This window comes from Acanthopagrus latus, chromosome 18 (assembly GCF_904848185.1).
Source record: "Acanthopagrus latus isolate v.2019 chromosome 18, fAcaLat1.1, whole genome shotgun sequence".
In the NCBI taxonomy this organism is placed as follows: Eukaryota; Metazoa; Chordata; class Actinopteri; order Spariformes; family Sparidae; genus Acanthopagrus; species Acanthopagrus latus.
Genome location: NC_051056.1, coordinates 12,026,041 through 12,047,348, shown reverse-complemented (window position 1 = coordinate 12,047,348; position 21,308 = coordinate 12,026,041). Strand labels below are relative to the sequence as shown.

Genomic DNA, 21,308 nt, shown 5'->3' with positions numbered 1-21,308 from the left:
GAACAATCTCAACGCTTGTGTCTGACAAAGCTCCCTTCTTCCTCAGTCAAAGGCCTGTTTGTCTGTGTGCAAGTCTCAGTGGGACATTCACATTCTGGTGAAGACAAATCAACAGGGAAATATAGCATACATTTACATAGAAACACACACAGTCACATTCTCCTCAAACATTCATATGTTTTTTGTGGTAATTAAGACGTGTGTTATATTTATATAACATAAAATCATCATGTCATCCTTCAACGAGAATTTAAAAATGTTTTATTTGGTATCTCCTTTGCTGACTTTGGCAAAAATGGTCATGGCTGCCACCTGATAAACTGAACATACAGCAGCTGGCATTTGAGCTGTAAGAGGAATATGGATGTAGAAATCAATAAATTGTATCCATGGATTAAAAAAAAACGTGAAGAAGAGTGTGTAAATAAAGTGCCATAGACTGGTACATATATATTTTTGTTTTGCTCTGTATTATTGCTCCTCAACTGCTAGCTACTGTAAACTAACAACATAGCTATTATGCGCCATTATGTTCCCCCAGTGATGGACATGATTAAATGACACTGACAGCCTACATACATTAATTCATTTGCTTCACACCGTAAAGCAGCAATAGGCTCGATAATGTGGTGTAGCAATGATGTACTTTTGTGGGCTTGTAGCATCACTCTGGTTCCCTCAACAAAAAATGATGGGATTCTTGGGATACTCACACGTTTTGTTCATCAAGATCATCTCCACAGATGAACACCTCTTTTATGATTTCCGAAGTATAAATTAAATCTCTAGAAGTAAAAGGCTATAAACAGACTACACTGCATTCACAGGTTTTAAACATCACTAAGTTTCACCACTAAGCTCTTACTACACAATTACATAATTAGTTTATGTTGTATGGGGAATGTGAATTTACATGAATTGGTCGAAGAATCAAACATTTGAGCAGACATTTTAAGATGTTTATGTTCACAATGTAGAAATAAAACTCTGTTGCTACAGTTGCAACATTAACAAAATACAACAGTTACAAATAGCAAAAGGTGAGTGTTGACTATGTAGTCAACATCTGAAACTTCATTGTTCAGGGGAAACTGCTTTGCAAGGTCTCAACCCAATAGTCAGGCAGTTGTACGTCTCTGCAGAGTTTCTTTTTTATGAGATATTTTCAAATCCTGGTAAAAAAAAACAAACAAACAAAACAAAACAAAACAAAACATTCAGTCTAAATTCCACTGTGAGATTCTTTCCCAATGTAACAACTGTCACTCAGACCACTTGTAGGTAAGTAGATTTAAAGTCTGTTCCAAGTGCATTTTTAGCATTGCATTTATAAATGCCAGAGTTCATTAGTACAGGGTTCTGGATGACCAGACTTCCTTCTTCAGTCATGTGAATCCCTCCCTGCACTGTGAACCGGCTATGTGGAACCAGCGTTGTGCGTCCAGGCAAGGTCCATGAAATATCCGGTTTGGGAATACCAGTTGCCACACAATGTAATGTCACTGGTGATCCTCGGCTGACTCTAGTGATTGAAGCCAGCGTACTGGTGATGCGTGGTGGGAAAACCATCACTGAAACTGGGTAGGAAAGTGTTGATAAGCCAAAAGAGTTGGAGGCTTTACAGATGTAGGTCCCTTTGTCAAAGGTGGCGACATGCCTGAGTTGGAGGGTCCCATTGGCGAGAAAAGATACCCGGCCAATGTGTTGAGGTTTGTCCAAAACAAGCCCATTAGGCAGGGTCCATGTGATCGATGCCTGGGGCCAGCCATCCACAGTGCAGGGCAAGTTGAGATTGAGGCCGTAAGTGATCTTCATCCCACCTGGAAAAGTAAAATTAGAAGAATGAGGATTTTATGGAAAAATTATCAACAGAACAAAAAATACCAGTTGGGTAATATAGCCAGATTTCGGATTGGTGCTTTGTCGTTAAATATAATTAAATTTAAGACTATGGTTTGATTTCCCCTCTGGTATGATTCATTTGGGCAGAAATCTTCACAGGTTCAGACCAAAATGCTCTCACAAGACGTTTACCAACCCATGTTCATTCATACCAGAGCAAATGAGCAAACTGTATGTAGCTAAAGTTAATCCTCACCACAGTCTTGCAATATTCAGGTTTTAAAACACTCTTAGACTTTATATTGATCTAATGAGACTGCTGCTTCATTAATTTGAAATAAAAAAAAAACCATACCTGTAGATCCTCTGATCACCGGCTTTCTGCCAGCCTCCAGTGCATAACGTTTTTCTGCTTGTCCTGCCACGTTTCTAGCGAGACACCGGTACACTCCCTTATCACTTGCAACCGGTTGAAAGATCTGTAGAGTTCCATTACCTAGATGATGTACGAAGCGTTGGAGTCTAACACCAGGTGTCAACATCGTCCCATTTGGTAGAATCCATGCAAACTCTGGGTTGGGTTTGCCACGAGCGGGGCACTCCAGGCTTAATAGCCCACCATCTTGCCTTATTGGTAGGATTTCAATATTGGGAACAGCAAAACTTGGCTTCTCGGCCAGTGATGCCACCTCTAATTCAACCAAAAGTGAGGCTTCACCCAGATTGTTCTTAGCCATACACATGTACCTCCCTTCATCTGTTTTCCTCACGCCTCTCAGCTCCAAGCTACCATTCTGGTGGACTTGGAAGCGACCACCCAGATAGGGCATTGGAAGTGTCTGGCCATACGGAGTAACCCACCAGACTCTTGGTTCAGGTTTTCCTTCCACACTGCAATGCAGGAGCGCTGTTTGGTAGGAAACAGCCAAAACCTTTGTGGTGCTCTTCCCTTTCATACCATTGATAAACGGCTCCTGTGATTCAACTTCAAGTTTCATGTTTTTAACATCATCACCAGCAGAATTTCGTGCAACACATGTATATTTCCCTTCGTCAGTAATTCTCACTTTCTTCAGGACTAACATCCCATCACTCATGATCTGAAACCTGTCTGATGATACTGATATCACATCATTTCTTGGTGAGACCCATATGATTTTTGGTGCAGGTTCACCTGTTGCCTGACAGCTCAGTTTAGCTGATTCTCCTAACTTTACTGTCACCAGTGATTGTGATTTTAACCCTATTTTTGGAGCATTAGGTCCCACTTTGACGCTCACTTTTTTTTCATCCTTGCCTAGTTTGTTCTTGGCATAACAAGTGTAGTCACCCTCATCTTTTTTGCCCATTTGCTGGAGAAGTAAAGTTCCATTGCCAAAAATAACATAGCGGCGGTTGCGAAGGCCGCTGTCATCTGATTGCAGGGCATTGTTGATCAAAGTTCCATCAGGGAGACTCCAGGAAACTTCTGGATCTGGGAGGCCTGTCGCAACACAGTCCACCTTAAGATGAAACAAAAGGGGGAGGAGGGATGGTTAAATCAGAAAATGTTCAACAATATTTGCCTTTTTCTCTCTGTTGTAAGATTTGTTTTATTTCAGACTTTGCAAGTTCTTTTGAGTGTAAGAAGGTCATGCTTTTATTAAGATTAAAAACAACTCTTATAATAGAATCCTTTCTGCAGCAGTATGATTATACCTTTTCGTGTTTTCATTTAGATTTAAAGCTGCACAAATAATAATTTAACATTAACTATCAAAGACTAGGTCATTTGAAAGGGGTCACTTGTTGTGACAAACCCCGAGAATATTACTAGCCAAGTCACTCATCACGGAAAAACTCCAGTAAATGTTACCTTTCCAGCACCAACAGCGGGTAGCAACTAGCTGGTGAATAAAATGGAGCATTTAGCTGCAAAAAGGTCAGATATGAATCCTAGTATTTCATAGGTGGACATTAACTCCAAATTAATTATAATGTTTTGTAATTGCTAGAAGAGTAAATATACACCTGTTTACTATACTTATGCTACATAAACTTTATAAGGTGTTAATTTCTCTTGCTGTGCAGCATCAAAGTGACCAAAATCAATTGATACTGCTTTAAGATGGCTTGGGGTAGTGAGACCCAAATGTCTTTGTTTTTATGTATGACAAAAATAAAATACTGAAAATTCAAAGAATATAAGCAAACACAGGTGGAAAAGTGTCACAATGTTTGAATTGGCTTATTCCTCTTCAGATAACGTTTGAGCTAGCTCCCAATAGCTACCTGGAAGTTCTCTCCAAAGATGACCCTTGTCTGTGGAGTCCTCACTTGTTTTATTCTCGGTGGAGTCATTACAACATCTACCTGATAAAGCAAAAGCATAAAGAAATACAAAAAAAAAAACTTCAACATCAAAGAAATTTATAGTCGAAGCTTGGAAAATACAGTGACAAGCTTCAGTCAGGTGTTGATCTTTCAATGATGGTTGCAGGTTTTGCCAACCCAAGTACAGAAATATTGTAATCATTTTCTTAAATGTGAGGGCAGACCACATCTTTGATTCTTAAAGGGAGATATAGATAAATCTCTTTAAAACATTGACTTGACTTTGATACTCATTAGCAAGGCAAAGAATCTTAATGAAACATGAATTAAACATAATCTCATGGTAAAGAGTTGGCAGCAAAATGAGGCTGCCTGAAGTCACTATCTTTCCTTATCATACCTGGAAGAGCTCCATGTCCTCCCCATTGGGCCGCTGAAAGACACACAGATAATTTCCACCATCCAGCTCTGTTAGCTGAAGTATCCTCAGAGTCCCATTACGGAAGACTTTAATTGGTCTCTCAGGACTGCAGGCAAATGGGGCAGAGAAATGAGGTTGAGATTAAAGCAGTCAGTCACATATAATGGAAAGTAAAACCTTTAATGCATTAAAATTCACAAGATCATGTAACCTGTATTGATGTTCTATGATGGTTTTGGAGGGCAACTGCCAAATGGTTCCTCTTTTGGATCCGGTAGACTCAGGACAGTGGAGGTAGACAGCAGAACCGTACATAGCTGAGATAGAGTGGTGGCGGGATGGCACACCATGGCGATGGGTTGGGGGAATAGGAAGAGGAACAGGAGGCAGGCGTGAGAAGGAGGTGGGATCTGCCTTCACCTCCAGCACAATGGTTCTTTTGGCGATGCCCACAGTATTTGTGGCCAAGCACTCGTACCTGTGGTAGGATTGACAGCAGCCCAGTGACTTTTTTAAACTCACAATTTAAGAGCTAAGATCAACAGTCACAGTTAACATTTGTATCACTTAAGACATTAATACATGCTTCACCCAGTGATACACAAGTAACTTTAAATGCAAAATACTGTCCTTAGCTATTGCTGCATGTCAGTCAAAGTCAGAGGATGAAAATCTAAAGGTGGTAGGTCCTAGTTACAAGTATGATATGTTATCTGCATGTTAGAGGCTAATGGGAATGTTCTTAGTTTTGCAGCTATTTACCAAAATATTGGACTTACTGAAATTCTGACCTGATGCTGGCATCAGATAAAAAGTGAGGATCACTAAAGGTATTATAAATGTCCAAATGTTGCAAATGTAATGCCAATCATCTGAGAGTTAACAAGACGTTTCATCCTGAGCCTAACATGTTAACCTGCTGGTGGTGCTTAAAAGATAGAGTCTGATCGTGAAAGTTGTAAGGACACCTCAACCGGGAGCAATGAATGTTTGTACCAAATTTCATGCCGATCCTTTCTGCAGATGTCAAATTATTCCATTTTATAACTGAAAACATTAACCTGCTGTTGACACTAGAAAGGGGACTATTGGGACCATAAATGGTATCCCATCCAACAATTACAAATATTTTGCTCTGGATCAAAGAGGTGGACTGACAGACCAATCTGCATGACAATCCCTAGAATCATGTAAACTGCTTTGCTGAGAAAAAGCTATTGCTATACTTGTGATACTTGATGTCGTTGTGCAATTCACTTTTATCGGACAGCTAAATGGCTTGTGCTGACATGAAGACATAAAGTAACTTAATTCCTGCATAAACTCAGCTTGAAAAAAAGTGTTAAGTTATGTATATGAAACCTTTGCTTGACTTGACCAACCTTAATTTCTTGACTTGTCCACACTCTCAATTTTACGGTCTAAATAAACACATACCCAACTTATATTTTGTCATAAATTTTAAAATGGAAATCCAACCTACGCAATGAGGATTATCTGTTATTTTAAGTATTTAAAAGTGCATCTAATTCAGCTAGGTATGTTCACTCAAATCCAAGCCTTGGCTAAAGATACAATGATTACACACATTTAACCAGATATTTAGCCAGTATCAATACACAAAAAGACTGAATCATATGAAAATAGAGTACTCATACCTCCCAGCATCAGGTGGTGAAACATTCTTCACATACAGTGTCCCATTGGGAAAGACAAAAAGTCTGCGTCCAAGAAACTGTGATGGCTTTACATGGACGCCTCCTGGGAGTGTCCACTTCAGAGTGGGCACTGGTTCACCCTTCACAGAGCAGTGGACATACACACTCCTCCCTTAAATGTGAAATCATTAAAACAATATTAGTTTAGATTAGTCATTTTGGCATTGCAGACATTTTATTGTCTTTGTCAACAAGCCATATCATAGTGAATTTTTTTGTGAGGTGTTTTGTTTGCATGCCTTTACATTTCCCTACTATACCTGGCTGAATGATCACAGTATCCATCGCCCCCTCACTGATGCTTGGAGGGAGAGCTGCCACATGGAGCTGGTAAGTAATTGTATCAGCACCTGCTGCATTGCTGGCAATACATTTATAGTCCCCTTTGCTGGAGAAGTTGGGAGTGTGAATTTGCAGAGTTCCATTGTGAAGCAAAGACACTGGAGAAAGGAGAGTGTGAACAGTCCCAACTTCACGTACAAACGACCTGTCCGGAAGAATCCAGGAAATTTGGGCAGGTGGTTTCCCCAAAGCCAAGCAGTCAAGAGTCACACTTTTCCCCAAGTAGACAGCTCTATCTGTAGACTTAGGTGGCTGAATCTTGGGCGCCTCAGTCTGGACAGCTAAGGTAATGACTGTGCGATCTGATCCAAACTTATTCTGAGCTGTGCAGAGGTACTGGCCTCTATCCTGAAGCTGGATGTTTTTAATGACAAAAGTTCCATTTTTAAAGACTTCAAAACGGGGACCAAGCTTGGTGTTGGCTGGGATGGTGGCACCTAAGAAGGGAATAGAAAGAATAAGGAGACAATGATGATGGAGAACTTTAAATTCTGTGCAAGGTGAAAGCCATAAATAGACTGCATTGATCCTCCCTGCAACTGTCTGATTCTTCTACATCTCTTTTTTGCTTTTGTCCTTTCTTTTGCCCTGCCTGATCTCTTTTATTAAATCTCTTTCTTCCTTACCTGTTGAGACTTTGGTCCACGCGATGCTGGGTTCAGGATTTCCTGTGGCTTTGCAGTGCAAGAACACATCACTTTCTGCCAATACTGACACACTAGCTGTGATAACTGTGATAATATGGGGTTTCACACCGCCACTTTCAGCTCCCAACACCCATGGGAAAGGAGGTGCAGCTGTGGGCCGCCGAGAGCTGATTCGTCCTGCTACAAAGACACATTCAGACAGCAAAAAATAGTATCATCATTAAATCGTATCAAATTATACTGCTCATTTTGCATTATAACTATATAGCCTTTCTCCAATAGATCACCTACCCCCAACAGGCCAACGACCTCCATATAGAACCCCAGGGGTGGTGTGGTGGTGAGGACGAGGGGTCGGGATGAAACCAGAGAATGATGATGACGAAGGCTTACCAGGTTTCTGAGGTTGCAGGGTGTAAGCATAAGAAGCAGTGGGAGCTGGTGGTTTAAAGGCGTATGGTCTATGTGGAGATGGGTTGGGTTTTGGTGTGATGAGGAATGGAGGATTGTGGTAGCTAGTGCGAGGTTTGGGTGTCACTATCCTCCCTAGCTGTGCGATGCGATCAAGCTGCGCCTGGAATAAACAAACAAACCAATTATCATGGTATTAATCGATTTCCTCTTTAGATTCCATCTCTGAAAGCTGATTCATCGTCATTGCCATCATTAGCAATTGGGTGGCTTACAAAGCCAAGCTGAAATGATCAGAAAGATTGCTGGAAGGTCAATTTTTATAAACTACAGCTCTGACTAACATAAGTAAGTTGTAAACAGGCCTCAACCACATCCAGCAAATAACATTTTTTAGACACTTTAGACAAGTCCAATGTTTTCTCTGCTTTTAGCTCTGTTTTGGTCTTCACCAACTCCTGAGAATACCTCGAACCAATAAGCTAATCAGATCTTGTTTAATGGCAGAATCTGCCTGCTTCTTATGAAAACTTTGTGGATGATGGCAGCTAATCTTGACCTTAGTAAAGTGTCAAATAAAAACAACGTGCTAAAAAGCTTTATCTGCCAGCTGCTAGGGAGTATGTAATTTTGAAAAGGGATATAGGAGCTGAACAGGCTGGCACCACCCTTTACCACACCAGTTACACTTGCTTATCCAACACCTTTAATAGAAATGCTGTAAAAGACAAAAGTCCCTTGGTCACATTTAAATGTACTGGCACTGTCAATGGACCTTACAGCAGACATTTTGAGGCCATCAGCAACAACTGTTTACTAATGAAGTCTTAGTATACTGGTCTACATTCTATGATTTGTCAATTTGTTTGTTCAAGCACATTATGAATATTAACATAGGCATACTGCAAACCCACGTGACAACCCCTCATCATACTTGTCTGTATCTGTTCCTTAGCCTTGATAGAAACAGTTGATCTCTGGCTTGGTTTCCGCCATCCACATGGTGATTCTGATTGTGATGAGACAGGTTGGGCTTAGAGAGTGTAAATCGGGAGTTTCCTGTTGTTCGAGAAGCTGTAGGTGTGGGCTTCACTGTTTCAGCTGTGATCTCTGGTCTGTTGGTGATAGCCGAGTTCTGAGCCCAGGGGTGATTGAAAGGCCAAGGTCGATGCGTGGGCACAGGGTATGACCCAGGACCTAGGAGTAGAGAACAAAAACAGTAAATCAAATTGATTGGTGCATTTCTTTTATCTCTTAAACATTAGGTCACAATTTATTTCAGACCAGCATTTAATAAGGAAGTCATTACACAGCAGCTTGATTTACCTTGCCTTGGTGGAGGAAACACCCTTTGACCTGGCCAGTAGGGGTACTGGGGGAAGTAATGCTGCTGCTGATGGTGTGAAGGCCAGCGGGAGGTGGGGGGGACTCTGGGAAGCTGGGAATGCTTGCCCGGATTCACTTCACCTTGTCTTCCAGTATTTCTGTTTTGGTTTGTGTGTATCATCCGGGAAGTAGTAGTCTGCCATCCTCCCTGTTTGTTGGGATGAAGCCAGGGGTGAATTGGTTCCATTACTGGGAAACTGTGGATTTCAGGTGCTGCCTTTGGCTTGTTGACCTCTTTATCTCCTTTCTTTGTAACTTCTTCTTTTGTTCTTCCTCTTGTTGAAGTTGAGGTATTGACCTTGGAGGATGAAGTTCTTGCTTGGGTTGGAGAACTTTGTTCTAGAGAAGGTCGGGTGTTGGGTTTTGGTCTACTTTCTGTCGTTAATCGGACACTATCCCAAGTGTTACTGCTCTGTGTAACCCACTCCTTTTTAGACTTTTCTGTATCTTTCTCATTGCCCTCTATTTTGTGTTTTTCTTGCCCTGTCCTCACTGTTAAAAGTTCCTTATCACTCTCTCCTGCAAGATTATTTCCATCTCTGCCCTTTCCTTCAGTTTGCGTTTTGATCTCGACCCTTTGTCCCTCAAATTCCTTTAGGTATATATTTTCACTGTCTTCAACAGTCTTTTTGGTTGGATGAGGGGTACTATCTAGCTTTGGAGTGACAACAGTGTTTGGATCTGGTAATGTTTTTCTATCCAGAGAACTACCTGCATGGGGATCATTTTCTCTAGCTGATGGGATCTCAGGAAGGCTACTGTCAAGATTATTAGTAGTATGAGAGGTTTCACTATTTACATCTTCCTTGCCATCCAAACTATCACTATCCTTGTAATCATATTCATCACTGTATTCCCCTTCATCTTCCTTTGTCTGATAATCAGCAGATAAGGTTTCAAGGTCTACTGTAGTTGGAACAGGTGTCGTAGTAGTTGTAGTTGTAGTGGTAGTGGTAGTAGTGGTGGTAGTAGATGTAGTTGTGATCGTTGTTGTTGGTGTGGTGGTTGTTGTTGGGGAAACAGTTGTTTGCAGCTTGTTTGATGGATGAAAAAATGGGTTTACATGCGGACGGACTCTTCTCATCGGTGGTCTTCTTCGCCTGTAAGGTGGCCTTCGTCTGTTTGACTGACCAGGAACTAGGTTGTTATTCCTTCTACCCTCTGCAGAGTGTTTATTTTCTCTATGATCAACTCGCTGAGGAGTTCCAACAGCAGGAGGGTCTATGACAGCTTCTGCTTTTTCTGCAATCCCACCAACACGGTGTGGGGTTGGTTCTGTAGTTCTGGGAGGAGGAGGTGGTAAAACCTGTGGCAGATCTTCTGCTGTTTCATCTTCTTCGTTATTTGAATTCTTATCTGTAGAATAAGTGTTGATGGGGAAATTTGTTGGCTCCATCATAATATCAATAGTGGTAATAGTAGTACTAGGAGGTGAACTGCTAGGAGTAGCAGTAATTGTGGTGGCAACTGTAGTAGTAGGCTTGGATGTACTTTTGACAATTACAGTGCTGGGTTCTGGTTGTGACTGCTCTGTGGGCGGAGCAACACTTGTTTTCGCATTAGCTTTAGCCAATATCTCTGCCCAACGATTCGGATCTAATTCTTTAACTGATTTATTTGGTTTTCTCTTTGAATCTTTAATTCTGATCCTCTTTGATAACGTGTTAGGATTCCTTTGCTGTGTTCCTACCTTTTTGGGAAACTGTGTTGCAAAAGGACGTATAATTTCCTGGTAATCTCCCCCTGAACCCTCTTCTTCCTCTATACCCACTGGCAAGATCTGCTGCTCTCTCCCAGTCTGTAGTTTGGACGCACTAGTGGCCTTGTTTTCTGTGACTTCCACTATGTGTGACAGCATGTCAACTCCATAAAGATTCGAGGTCAAGCAGCTGTATTCTCCTGCATCTTCTTGAGTCAGCCTCCTAACCACCAAAGTCCCATTTTCCATCACCTCTGCTCGTCTTGTCTGTTGTGTAGGAAGAAGAACTTGGTTTTTGGGTAGGTACCACATTGTTTGAATTGGCTGAACAGATGTCACCTCACATGGGAGAGAGAAAGAACGTCCCTTTTCAACTACAATTTTCTTACCATTGAAAGCAGTTGGGCTGAGTGAGCGTTCTTTTATGGTGAGTCTCAAAGGCAATAGATCTACCCCGGCTTTGGTTCTGACCAAACAGTGATAAAGACCTGAGTCAGATAGTGTGGCATTCAAAATAACAAGTTTTCCTTCTGCAGTAATTTCAACTTTATCAGTTGCATCTTCCACAATAGATAAATCTGGAAGCATCCACTCGACTTTCACCTCTGGATCTGAAGCAACAACACTGCACTCCAAGTGAACCTTTGAACCATCGAGCACTGTTAGAACCCGGCCTGACGTCCCTCTGCGAATGAAAGCCCAGGACATGGGGAGGTCATTATCATCTTCATGTATGTAGCTTTTGAAGTGCTTAGAGATTACCGTTGTGAAATCCATAACTAGTTTCTTGGTTGTTGTCTGCTGTCTGTTGAGTTTCAAAGTAACTCTTGGTTGAAGCAGCCAAGAGGGTTCTGCAGCCAAATACCCCTTTAAATCAGTGAAATATGGCGAATTTTCATTTACAGCTTGGGAATATTGATAGGTTACCCTGCTGTCATTTCCTTTCTGTTGACCTCTCTCCAAGATAGCTGGGCTTTCATAATAATATGCAACCAGCTGCCACAGATTTTGCAGTGTCTCCCGATCAATCTCACACTCAAGGACAGTCACTAGTGATACATTGACAGACAGCTCCCCAGGAGAAAGTGGATTTACTGTCCAAGACATGGGGGAACTCTCTCCAGGGTGTCGCACGTCACATGCCAGATGAGCATTGTTTCCGTGACTGTCTGAAAGAACAAACGTGAGATGGCCTAAAGGCTTTTCAAAGTCACGGGTGTACGGGAGGTCAGGCTCTGCTTCAGATTCAGCCCACACAGGATTGTCCCACTGCTTGAGCGGGGACCGGAGAGCTGGCCGTTCACAAGTAAGCTTGTCTGAAGTCAATCCAAGCAAAAGGGTCCCATTCAGGGGTTGAGGAGAGGAGCACTGGGGGCAAACCTCACTGCTGCCACGTTCCTTCTTGCACTTTATAATGCCTTTGGAGAAAGCAGGAGAGGTCGTAAGGTAAGAGGACAAGGAAGGACTGAAACGTTCAGAGTAATTGGATGGAAACAGTCTGAGTAATTGGACAGAAAGATTAAGGAGGAGAAAGGGTAACAGATGATGTAGACAAGGGAAATGTAAGATTGGAGATGAAAAAAACATGAATCTGGGATTACAGTGGTTTAGGAAATGCATCATATGGTTTTAGCTCTTCATGAGTCTGGGTTCAGTGAAGGTTCATGGATCCACAAATAAAGTTCCGGCAGTCACAGTGACTTATTTTCAGATGGAGCAAATTATAGACATCAGATGTATTATCAACAGTTCTGTTGATACAAACAGTTAGCACATGGAACTGGTTTGAAATGTACAAAAGCATATGTGTCATGAGACATACTTAACGAGAGAAAAAGGTAATGAAAAAGTAAACAATTCAATCCATTTTAAAGACGGCATATGGATCAAATACAGTCCTTAAGTTTATAATAGAGGGTGTTTCCTTTGTGTGTTGTGCAGAAACTTGATGGTAGACATTTACTTTTCTGCTAGCCTCTGCTTCTAGTGACAAAAAACTTCTGGTCTGCACCTCAGACATATATACACATATATACAAATGTACATAATTGCTCAAGATGATGAACTTGTTGAGAATTGTTACCTAAACCAAAGAAATGGTAGTGTTGTTGGATGTCTTTTGGCACCACAGAAGTGAAGAAGTGAGAAAATGTCTAAGTGAAGTGAAGAAGTGTCAAATTTAATAAAATTCTAATCAGAAAATGACCGGGGCACTCATTCTTGCATTCTTACCTTCATGCGTGGAGCTCCATTCTACCAACCCATGAAGTTGACAGTCACAAGTCCAGGGATTACCATGTAGAGAGAGGAGCTCAAGCCTGGGAGCTGTCTTCAGTGCTGCGACAGGGAGCTGCTCCAACAGATTGTCTGACAGGTGTAAGTGTCTGAGACAAAGACATCATTTATCATTTCCTTCACTTATTGATCTGCAGGTAGATTAACCTTGAATGCATTATGTTAGATATGGCAACTTCATACCGAAAAACTATTTGGGGGTATCTAAGTGTCTTTTCAGTATTGGAAAACTCTTCTAAAGAACATGCTAAATCCTCTACCTTGCACATACTTGCATACATCACGCAGAATTATAAAATATGCATTTAAGTATCATCTTCATTCATTGTATTTAAAAAATGCAGTTTCAATTCAAAATATGAGAAGTATCCACTGCCTTTTATTTTCTTACTTGAGGCCAGAGGTCCAAAAGCTTCCCAGTAGTGACACTGTTATGAAGGTGTGAGGGTGGATCTCTTTCAGGAGGTTCCCCTCCAGCTGCAGGAGTTTTAGGGAGGTCAGTCCTGAGAAGGAGTATGGCTCTATAAAGTCAATAAGGTTGTGGTCCAGATGGAGTCTGATCAAACCTACAAGGCCTTCAAACAGACCAGGGTTCACCGATGTGAGCTTGTTGTAACTCAACTTCAGGATCTGTAAAAGAAAAAATAGTGTCATGCTGACATTCAATAGACAGTCAAACTATAATAAGAAGTTATTACTCTAGGGACCAGAGGAACTCAAAATCACAAACAAAGCCTCGATATACAGTTTGCTTACACAGTTGCTGTGACCTGTGAAGTTACCATACACTTTATACACAGATGTTTCTCTGGTAGCCTGACCAATGTAAGTCCACATTCAGCAGCCTTTAAAATCTGCGTAATATGTCCAGCAAATCCTCACAGACAATATTGTCGACAAAGTTTATTCAGCTATTTGTGAACAGGAAACAAAGAAGTAGATAACAATAGTTGTAGATGTGCAAAGCAGGAGACAAGGCACCACTTTCCTTGGTTTAGCAGCATGAACAATCTTTTTACATACACAGAGTTGTGGATTGATTTAGTCCTAATACACATTTATATTCTGTTATTGTAATCCTTAGTCTTAAACTTCATTTATTTTATAAATTAAAGCTGCAATGGAAAAGATCATCCCATTGTCATTAATTGGGATTTGGGGAAGACGTGAACTCAACCCAACACAATTTGGGTCTTGATGTAATTGATTGTGATGTAGTGGAGCGGATCTTCAATCTGTTTGGCATAAAAATGCAGATTCTGATTGGACCCATCTGGACCCAACAGGACTCACTGCATGGGTTGTCAAGCAATCAAAGCACAACTAATGAATGGCTTAAATGTGATTTAGAAAGGGGAAGATTTGATTTGGCTTTTGTACAAACACTGTGTGTTCTGGTGTTAGCTAGCTCCTGCACTGTACATTTCTTTCTTTACAGGTTTCATTTACTTTGTCTTGTATGTATACACTTTCATTTTAGGGTTTTTAATACAAAATATAAGTACTTTTGCAGTTCCTTGCCCACTGGTGGAGAACGGCTGTAAGATATCAAGAAACACACATAGACACAGACACAACCGTACCTGTAGTGATCTCAGGCTGTAAAATGCCCCAGGGTGGACTGTGTTAATGTCATTGCCATGCAACATGAGCATTTCCAGTTGCCGTAGTGACCTGAATTCTGACCCCTCCACCTCCGTCAGGCTGTTATAACTGTTAGAGAGAAGATAAACAGGACCAATTACCTGGATGAAAGAGAGACTGAGAGTCATTATGGAGGTCAAAAGGATAGGAAACTAAAATTAGTTAGCAGTCGGTGCTTGCATGTGTGTCTGAGCAAAGTGACCTTTAAAATGATGGGGAACAGGATAGCTGGAAAGAATGAATGGAAAGAACTAAAGAGACATGACAGAGAGACCTCAGTCAACCTTTGACCCACAGTTATGTCCTCATTGTTAAAACTTCACACTGAGAAAAACAGTGGAAAATAAATGCAAACACACACGCACACTCTAACCTATGTTTTCTTTACTTGTGGGGACATTACATGGACTTGCATTCCTTCTCTGGAGCATAACCCCAACCCTAACCTCGGTAGAAGTCTTAGCCTTAACGTTTAATGATGTATGTTATGGTGTCCAGCAGCTTGGCCCCCAGAAAGCTGTTGGACCAGCCAGTTTTGGGACCCCACAAATAAAAAAAATGGATGTAGAATAAAACATTACTGTAATTGTGTTGTTTTACATGTGTTGGCTGTGCAGGAATGCCTTCTTTAGCATATTTCCAAAACAGGTCAGCTAAACTGTTTGGAAAAATTTGAGTGTGACAAGATCACCTTTCAGCGTTGGAAATTCAACAATATTTTGTTTACGAAATCAGAAAAGGGTTCTAACTTCACCGGAAAGTATAAAGCTTGTTTTCCAGCAGTGGAAAAGCTGTGAACAACGAAATGTACAACTCTTCAACTTTTTCCCCTGTTTAGAAAGTAGAAGTTTTGTTGGAAAAGTAATAAAAAAAAAATTCATATGATATCATACATTAATTTAATAACTAATTTAAACAGTTTCATGATGTATTTCGTTTTTATACTGGTAATCTATAACCTACTACAGTTCAAAGTAACTTGTCCAACACTGCAGATCAATAAAAACCATGCTGCTCAGAGTGTATTTTGAAATTCAGAGGCTTTTTACTACATATTAGTGTTGTAAACAGCATAAAAGTAACACTCTAAAGCAGCAGGGGTCTGTCTGCATAGGGGCCCCCATATATAATTATATCAAAATACAATGATGCAATCAAAATACAAAGAAGTTTTGAAAAACCTCTCTTGGAGTGAGCTTTCAGCACTTTACACTTTAGCAGTCATCTGTCAAAGAGTCAAACTGGTTGCCAAGTGCAGTATAGAACAGTGGATGCAAGAGTCAAAGACACATTATTCATCACAGAAACACAGGAGAGCACGTTGTGTATTGGCAGCAGTCGACAGCATTTGACAGTAACGGAGGGTTAGTGAGGCAGTCCAGTACCAGGAATCAGAACAGTAATGTCCAACAGCGTCTACTATCTGTAGTGAGCTCCTTGACTGTAACACGCAACATTCCCTGGGTGCAGTTATCCCTACCCAATTGAACACATATGGGAGATTCTGCATTTTTCCACTGCCATCAATAAAACAGGCGTCTCACAATATATCATCTAGTGGTGACTTTCATCCAGAGTGTCTTTCTTTACCATAATGCACATATTTTCAGTGTAGGTTTTCCCATCGGGAGCTGAACTTCGAACCTCGGTAATGTTATTTATTTGCTCTTATACCATAACGAAAGCTGGTGCATTCCTTCAGCACTGAAGACCCTTTTTTTATTTTTGTTCTCGGTGGTGGGGCTATGGTCACCTTAACTGTCCATGCAAGTTAAGCAAACACAAAAATCAATGCTTGAACCAGCTGGAGCAAATGTGCATCTCTGTTGAACGTCTGCTTTCTTACACACTGTTGGAGGTAATAAACATTGGTTCTTAAGGGGCAATATAGAGCTCATCAAAATTTTTGCAAAATGCAACAATGCTTGGAATGGATCTAGCCTGAAGAGTCTGCGTTCCCATACTTGCAAAGACCATGTTTCTGCCCTTACACCTTGGATCGGTGGTTATAATGGAATTTGAAGCATACCAAAGTTTTGAGTTTACAACTCTGCTTTAAATTTCTTGTTTTTAAATCCTGTTTTCTTTGTTGCACTTCAATTAACTGTAGGCAAATCCCAAATAAAAGTGACAGACCTTGCAACCAAATATTACAAGCACTCCCACTGCCACAGTTTTAAAAACTTGTCATCCCTTGTGATGAGGGCTCCATAGAGGAAAATTAATTTCAGCTTTAACCATAGCGGACATGCATGATTGATTATTTGTGTATGACGATAAAGCTCATGGAGAAATAGTTAAATGCTAAGATCCATTGTGACTCCGCCAGGCTCACTAATTATGATGGACTACTTGTTTTGGGGTTGTTCTCTCTTGGTGGTCCATGCTATCCTTCTTTATCACTTGTACAATAGCAGCACCTTTGAAAGGGGATGGACATCTGCATTTATTAGAGCGCTTTCCTTTTGAATTCAAACAGCAATCTCAAGGATCAGGCTAAAGAGAGTAAATAAAACATTACAGACAAGCCTGGTGTGAACAGACACCAACAGATCTGCATTAGAGTCCACATCCCTGTGGTCTGCACCCCAATGTACAGGGTGGTCTAATGTTTAGAAAGTTTGGGGCTCTAAAGGTTTGGTCCACATCCAAATGTCTGCACTGCTGATGTGTCCTTGAGAAGTTCCCTTGATTCCTATTAGAACAGACACTGCTGTTCGCCCCCACACAACAAAACAACCATCAGGAACTAATAGGGAACAGAAAACAAAAGTCAAACATCAAACAGTTCTCTGAAGTAAAACCGTTAGCATACGTGGTAAACTAACAGCAACATATTCAGTTTTGCCTGTTGACTGTTAAGCTTTACCAGCCCTTAGTAACACTTGCAGCTGTCTGTTCTCACAGGGCACATGTGCCGTTTACAATTATGATGGTGACAGATTTACCACCCCAATTTCTTTGTAACAGCGGATCTTTGACTTTAGACAGATAGACAAAAACAACCTCTTCATTTCTAAATAGTGTTTGGCAAGTGATTGGCAGCTATATCTTGCTAGCTTAATAACGTTGGGTCAAAACGCTGTCTTCAACTGACTTTTTTTTTTTTTTTTTTTTTTTTTTAAATTTTTAGCTGACACATTTTTAAACAAGATTACTGTAGAAGACTGTTAGATGTACATGTACATACATGCATGATGCTGTCCCTGTCAAATATTAAGCAGCATTCTTCTTGTAGCCAATTCAAGTTAGGTATTAGAATAATGCCATGTGGACATAGTGTACATTTCTCTTACTTTTTGATTAATATGTTGTTTATCTGCAATGATTTAAAAGGAGCAAAATGTCTGCATATGTGTTTGATACATCTTTGGTGTTCCTAACCTGTTATAATGGCTAAAGACAGATTCACAAAACAAAGGACAGAGTGCTCTGCAGTTCTAGGAAATGTATTACTTTTCTTCAGTTTGGCCAGTGGGGTTCATGTCATGTTGTATGAATATAATACATGCGGTTTCCAAACCTCCTTTCCAATCTAGTAACTCAGTCCCTGTAGAGTAATGCTGGCTGTATAAAACAGTGTACGTGTAAGATTATCCGGAATGCACTGATAGCTCCCACACTATTGTTCCCATATTACAGGAGCACATATGGAGTTAGTTTACCTCCCGTGGACTGAAGCTTTCGTGACTATTTACCTGCCTAAATGCTCATCTCATCAAAGCACATTATATCCTGTGGTGAAGCGCTGGAGTGTTGCCCTTTGCACAAATGCAATACACCTGAAATGCAGTGATAGCGGTTCCCTCAACAGAATTGCTGTGAGCCAATTATTAGACAAGCCAATTTGTTACATACAGAACAGTGGCTGGGCTATTTCTCTACTGTGCTACAGGGCAGTGAAAGCACCGTCCACAATACAGAGGCCCACATGGAACAGATTAGGAGGTTTATTCCCTCTGGACCCAGTTCAGAACCACATGCTGGTGCGAAGCCGTTATCTTCTGAGTTTAAAGCAGATGCAGTTCAATTAAATGCACTATAGGCTGTGCAATTATCTCACTGAGAGGGCCACTGTCTTTGCTGTACAGCTGTGTCTTTTGTTATTCAGGATGGTTGGCATTTAAACCAACAGCAAGCAACAATCTGTTTTTATGATTTTTACAGCCTAAGGCAAGAAAGTGATTTCTGTTCTGGATCCATGGCATCAGAGAAGAAACATTAGAGACGCTATCACACAAATCAAAATGCGCTTGCCTCAGCAGTAATTCGAGGCGGTGATGATCATTTGTTAGCTAAAGAAAACACTTCTCTGACAAATCACCAACACTGCATTCCACACTGTTTCCTGTGGAGTGTTTGGTTTTCCTCCCCTTTGGGCTGCCTCCGATAACAATATCTCATTGCTTCTGTGTGCATGTGCGCTTATGAGTGATGGAGTCTTACCCCAGGTTGAGCCTCTCTGTGTCTTTAGGAAATGTTTTTGGTAAGGTGGTGAGGTGCCTGAACGTACAGTGGACCTCTTTAACACCTGGACAGCTACAGCTCCGTGGGCATGACGGGTTGGCATGTATGGGAGTGATCTGCAGAGAGGAGAGGAGATATGCAAGAGGAAAGGGTTGCAGGGATGAGGGTAACAACAAAAAGAAAAGATAAAGGAGGGTTGATGTGATAAAGGAGGTATGAGAGAGCAGTGAAGAGGGGCAAATTTAAAAAATGGGAAAAGATAAGAAAGAAGAGAAGACAGATGAGTTCATACATGTCGAGGCACTGTCAGTTTGGAAAGAAATCAATAGTAAATGAGCTTGACACGCACATGAAATAGAGCGGGTGCACTACCACCTCGCCCTCCTGTGACTGATGCCATCAAGCACATCTGAGAGTTGATATTATTCTGAAATTCACAGTTGTCACATACCTATCCTTACTGAGTGTTGTGTTTTCTTTTACTCTACATCAGTCTCATGACTTTATCAAACTTAAATCACTATGAATGTGCTTCTGACTGGAAACTCAGCAGGGTTAGTGAATCAACTCCCAAAGCACCTATCTGTCTACACATCCAGTAAAGCTCTGGCTCTTTTTCTTGTAGAGTTTCACTTTGCAAGTGACTTGTATCTGTCCAGAAACCAGTGGCTTCTGTTAAGAGGTTAAAAAAAACTTCTGCAAGGCAGATTTACCGTTTGCCAAAGCAGTGATGAGAGGAGCAGGGGAAACCACGCTGCAGCCAACCTGCAGAGGATGTTGGCGTACCACCACAGCGCCATGACTGGATGGCTGTCTGACCGCTCACGTCATTAATACACCTGCAGGAAGGGATGGAGTAAATTCTAATTAATATCCATGTAACCATCTCACACTCATCTACAGAACAGAAAAAATAACTTAAAGGAGACATATGATTTTACCATTCAGCCTTATGGGGAATTTTTCAAATTTCATTCTGCTAGTATTTCAGCATACGTTCAGCTAGAGAAACCATTCAACTATCAAAATGTTCAACTTTTTAAGCTCTTTCAGCCTGGTACTTTTCAGCTTTTTCTAATATTCATGTTTTTCAAAAAAGAAAATAATATGGATGTAAATGGGAAATTCTTCAAATCCTCTTGAAAACTCATCGACACCATAGAGACACTAGAGACATAATTCCAACCTTCCAAGAGTCAGAAGACTTTGAACTGTTGGGCATGTATCAGGCTTTTTAAAATCTTTTACGGTTTTGAAATCATCACAGTTTTGGTTTTAAGGATTTTTAGCTCATCTTCTGATTTTATAATGGGTGTGTATTGCCTGAGCTAGAGTGCGTGACACCATCGCTAGAGTGGAGAGCAGCTGTAAAAACAGGAGAAAAAATTCTCTTCAGCTTGATTTGAATCCCACATCTTTTACTTTACATAGACAATATATAAAGAGAAATGTAGGAAATCTTATTGCCTTTCAGCTGATGGTCTTATTTAAGATGTAGGACTTACAGTTTTGGTTGTTGAAGCCCCAGAGCGACAAGCAGTCCAGCCACTCCCCCATAAGCCACAATGTTAATTTTGAGCCTAAATTTTTGGAGGAGAGCAGGCGTACCTGTCCTGTCTCATGCTCTGGTGCCCTCATTTTTCACTCTACAGAATATAAAAGACATCACAGAGTTCAGCAATGTCTCCTGTTACGCTCTGTATGAATATCTGGGCCATAACCATAACACCTCTTTCAAAACTCACAAGAGTTTGTGATAAAGGTGGTATGAGAGAGCAGTGAAGAGGGGCAAATTTAAAAAATGGGAAAAGATAAGATAAGAAAGAAGAGAAGACAGATGAGTTTATACATGCAGAGGCACTGTCAATTTGGAGAAATCAATAAAAGAAAGAAAGAAAGAAAGAAAGAAAGAAAGAAAGAAAGAAAGAAAGAAAGAAAGAAAGAAAGAAAGAAAAACATAGATAGTTCACATGGTGGCTTGAGCAAGACTGACCTAGAAAGTTAGATAAAATTTCACAAGTGAGTTGTCAACTGATGCAGATTTCCTAATGCCAAACTATTTGCCCTCAAGGTTGATAAAACAAGTCTCAGGTTTGAGCAATCTTTAATTCAGGGTGCAAATC

The 21,308-nt window shown here is 40.8% G+C and overlaps 1 protein-coding gene across 1 annotated transcript; it reads right to left on the bottom strand.

The window, feature by feature from the left end:
- Window positions 1-281: 281 nt before the first annotated feature.
- Window positions 282-19,985, bottom strand: si:ch211-159i8.4 (matrix-remodeling-associated protein 5). Its single transcript, XM_037078099.1, has 16 exons — window positions 19,899-19,985; window positions 19,165-19,301; window positions 14,658-14,787; window positions 13,466-13,704; window positions 13,012-13,163; window positions 9,021-12,197; window positions 8,629-8,891; window positions 7,575-7,857; window positions 7,263-7,463; window positions 6,555-7,073; window positions 6,235-6,406; window positions 4,788-5,054; window positions 4,556-4,682; window positions 4,114-4,194; window positions 2,198-3,344; window positions 282-1,820 (listed from the first exon to the last, which is right to left on the bottom strand). The coding sequence occupies exons 1-16, from the start codon at window positions 19,983-19,985 to the stop codon at window positions 1,267-1,269; spliced, it is 7,536 nt and encodes a 2,511-aa protein (XP_036933994.1). The 3' UTR covers window positions 282-1,266.
- Window positions 19,986-21,308: the final 1,323 nt, after the last annotated feature.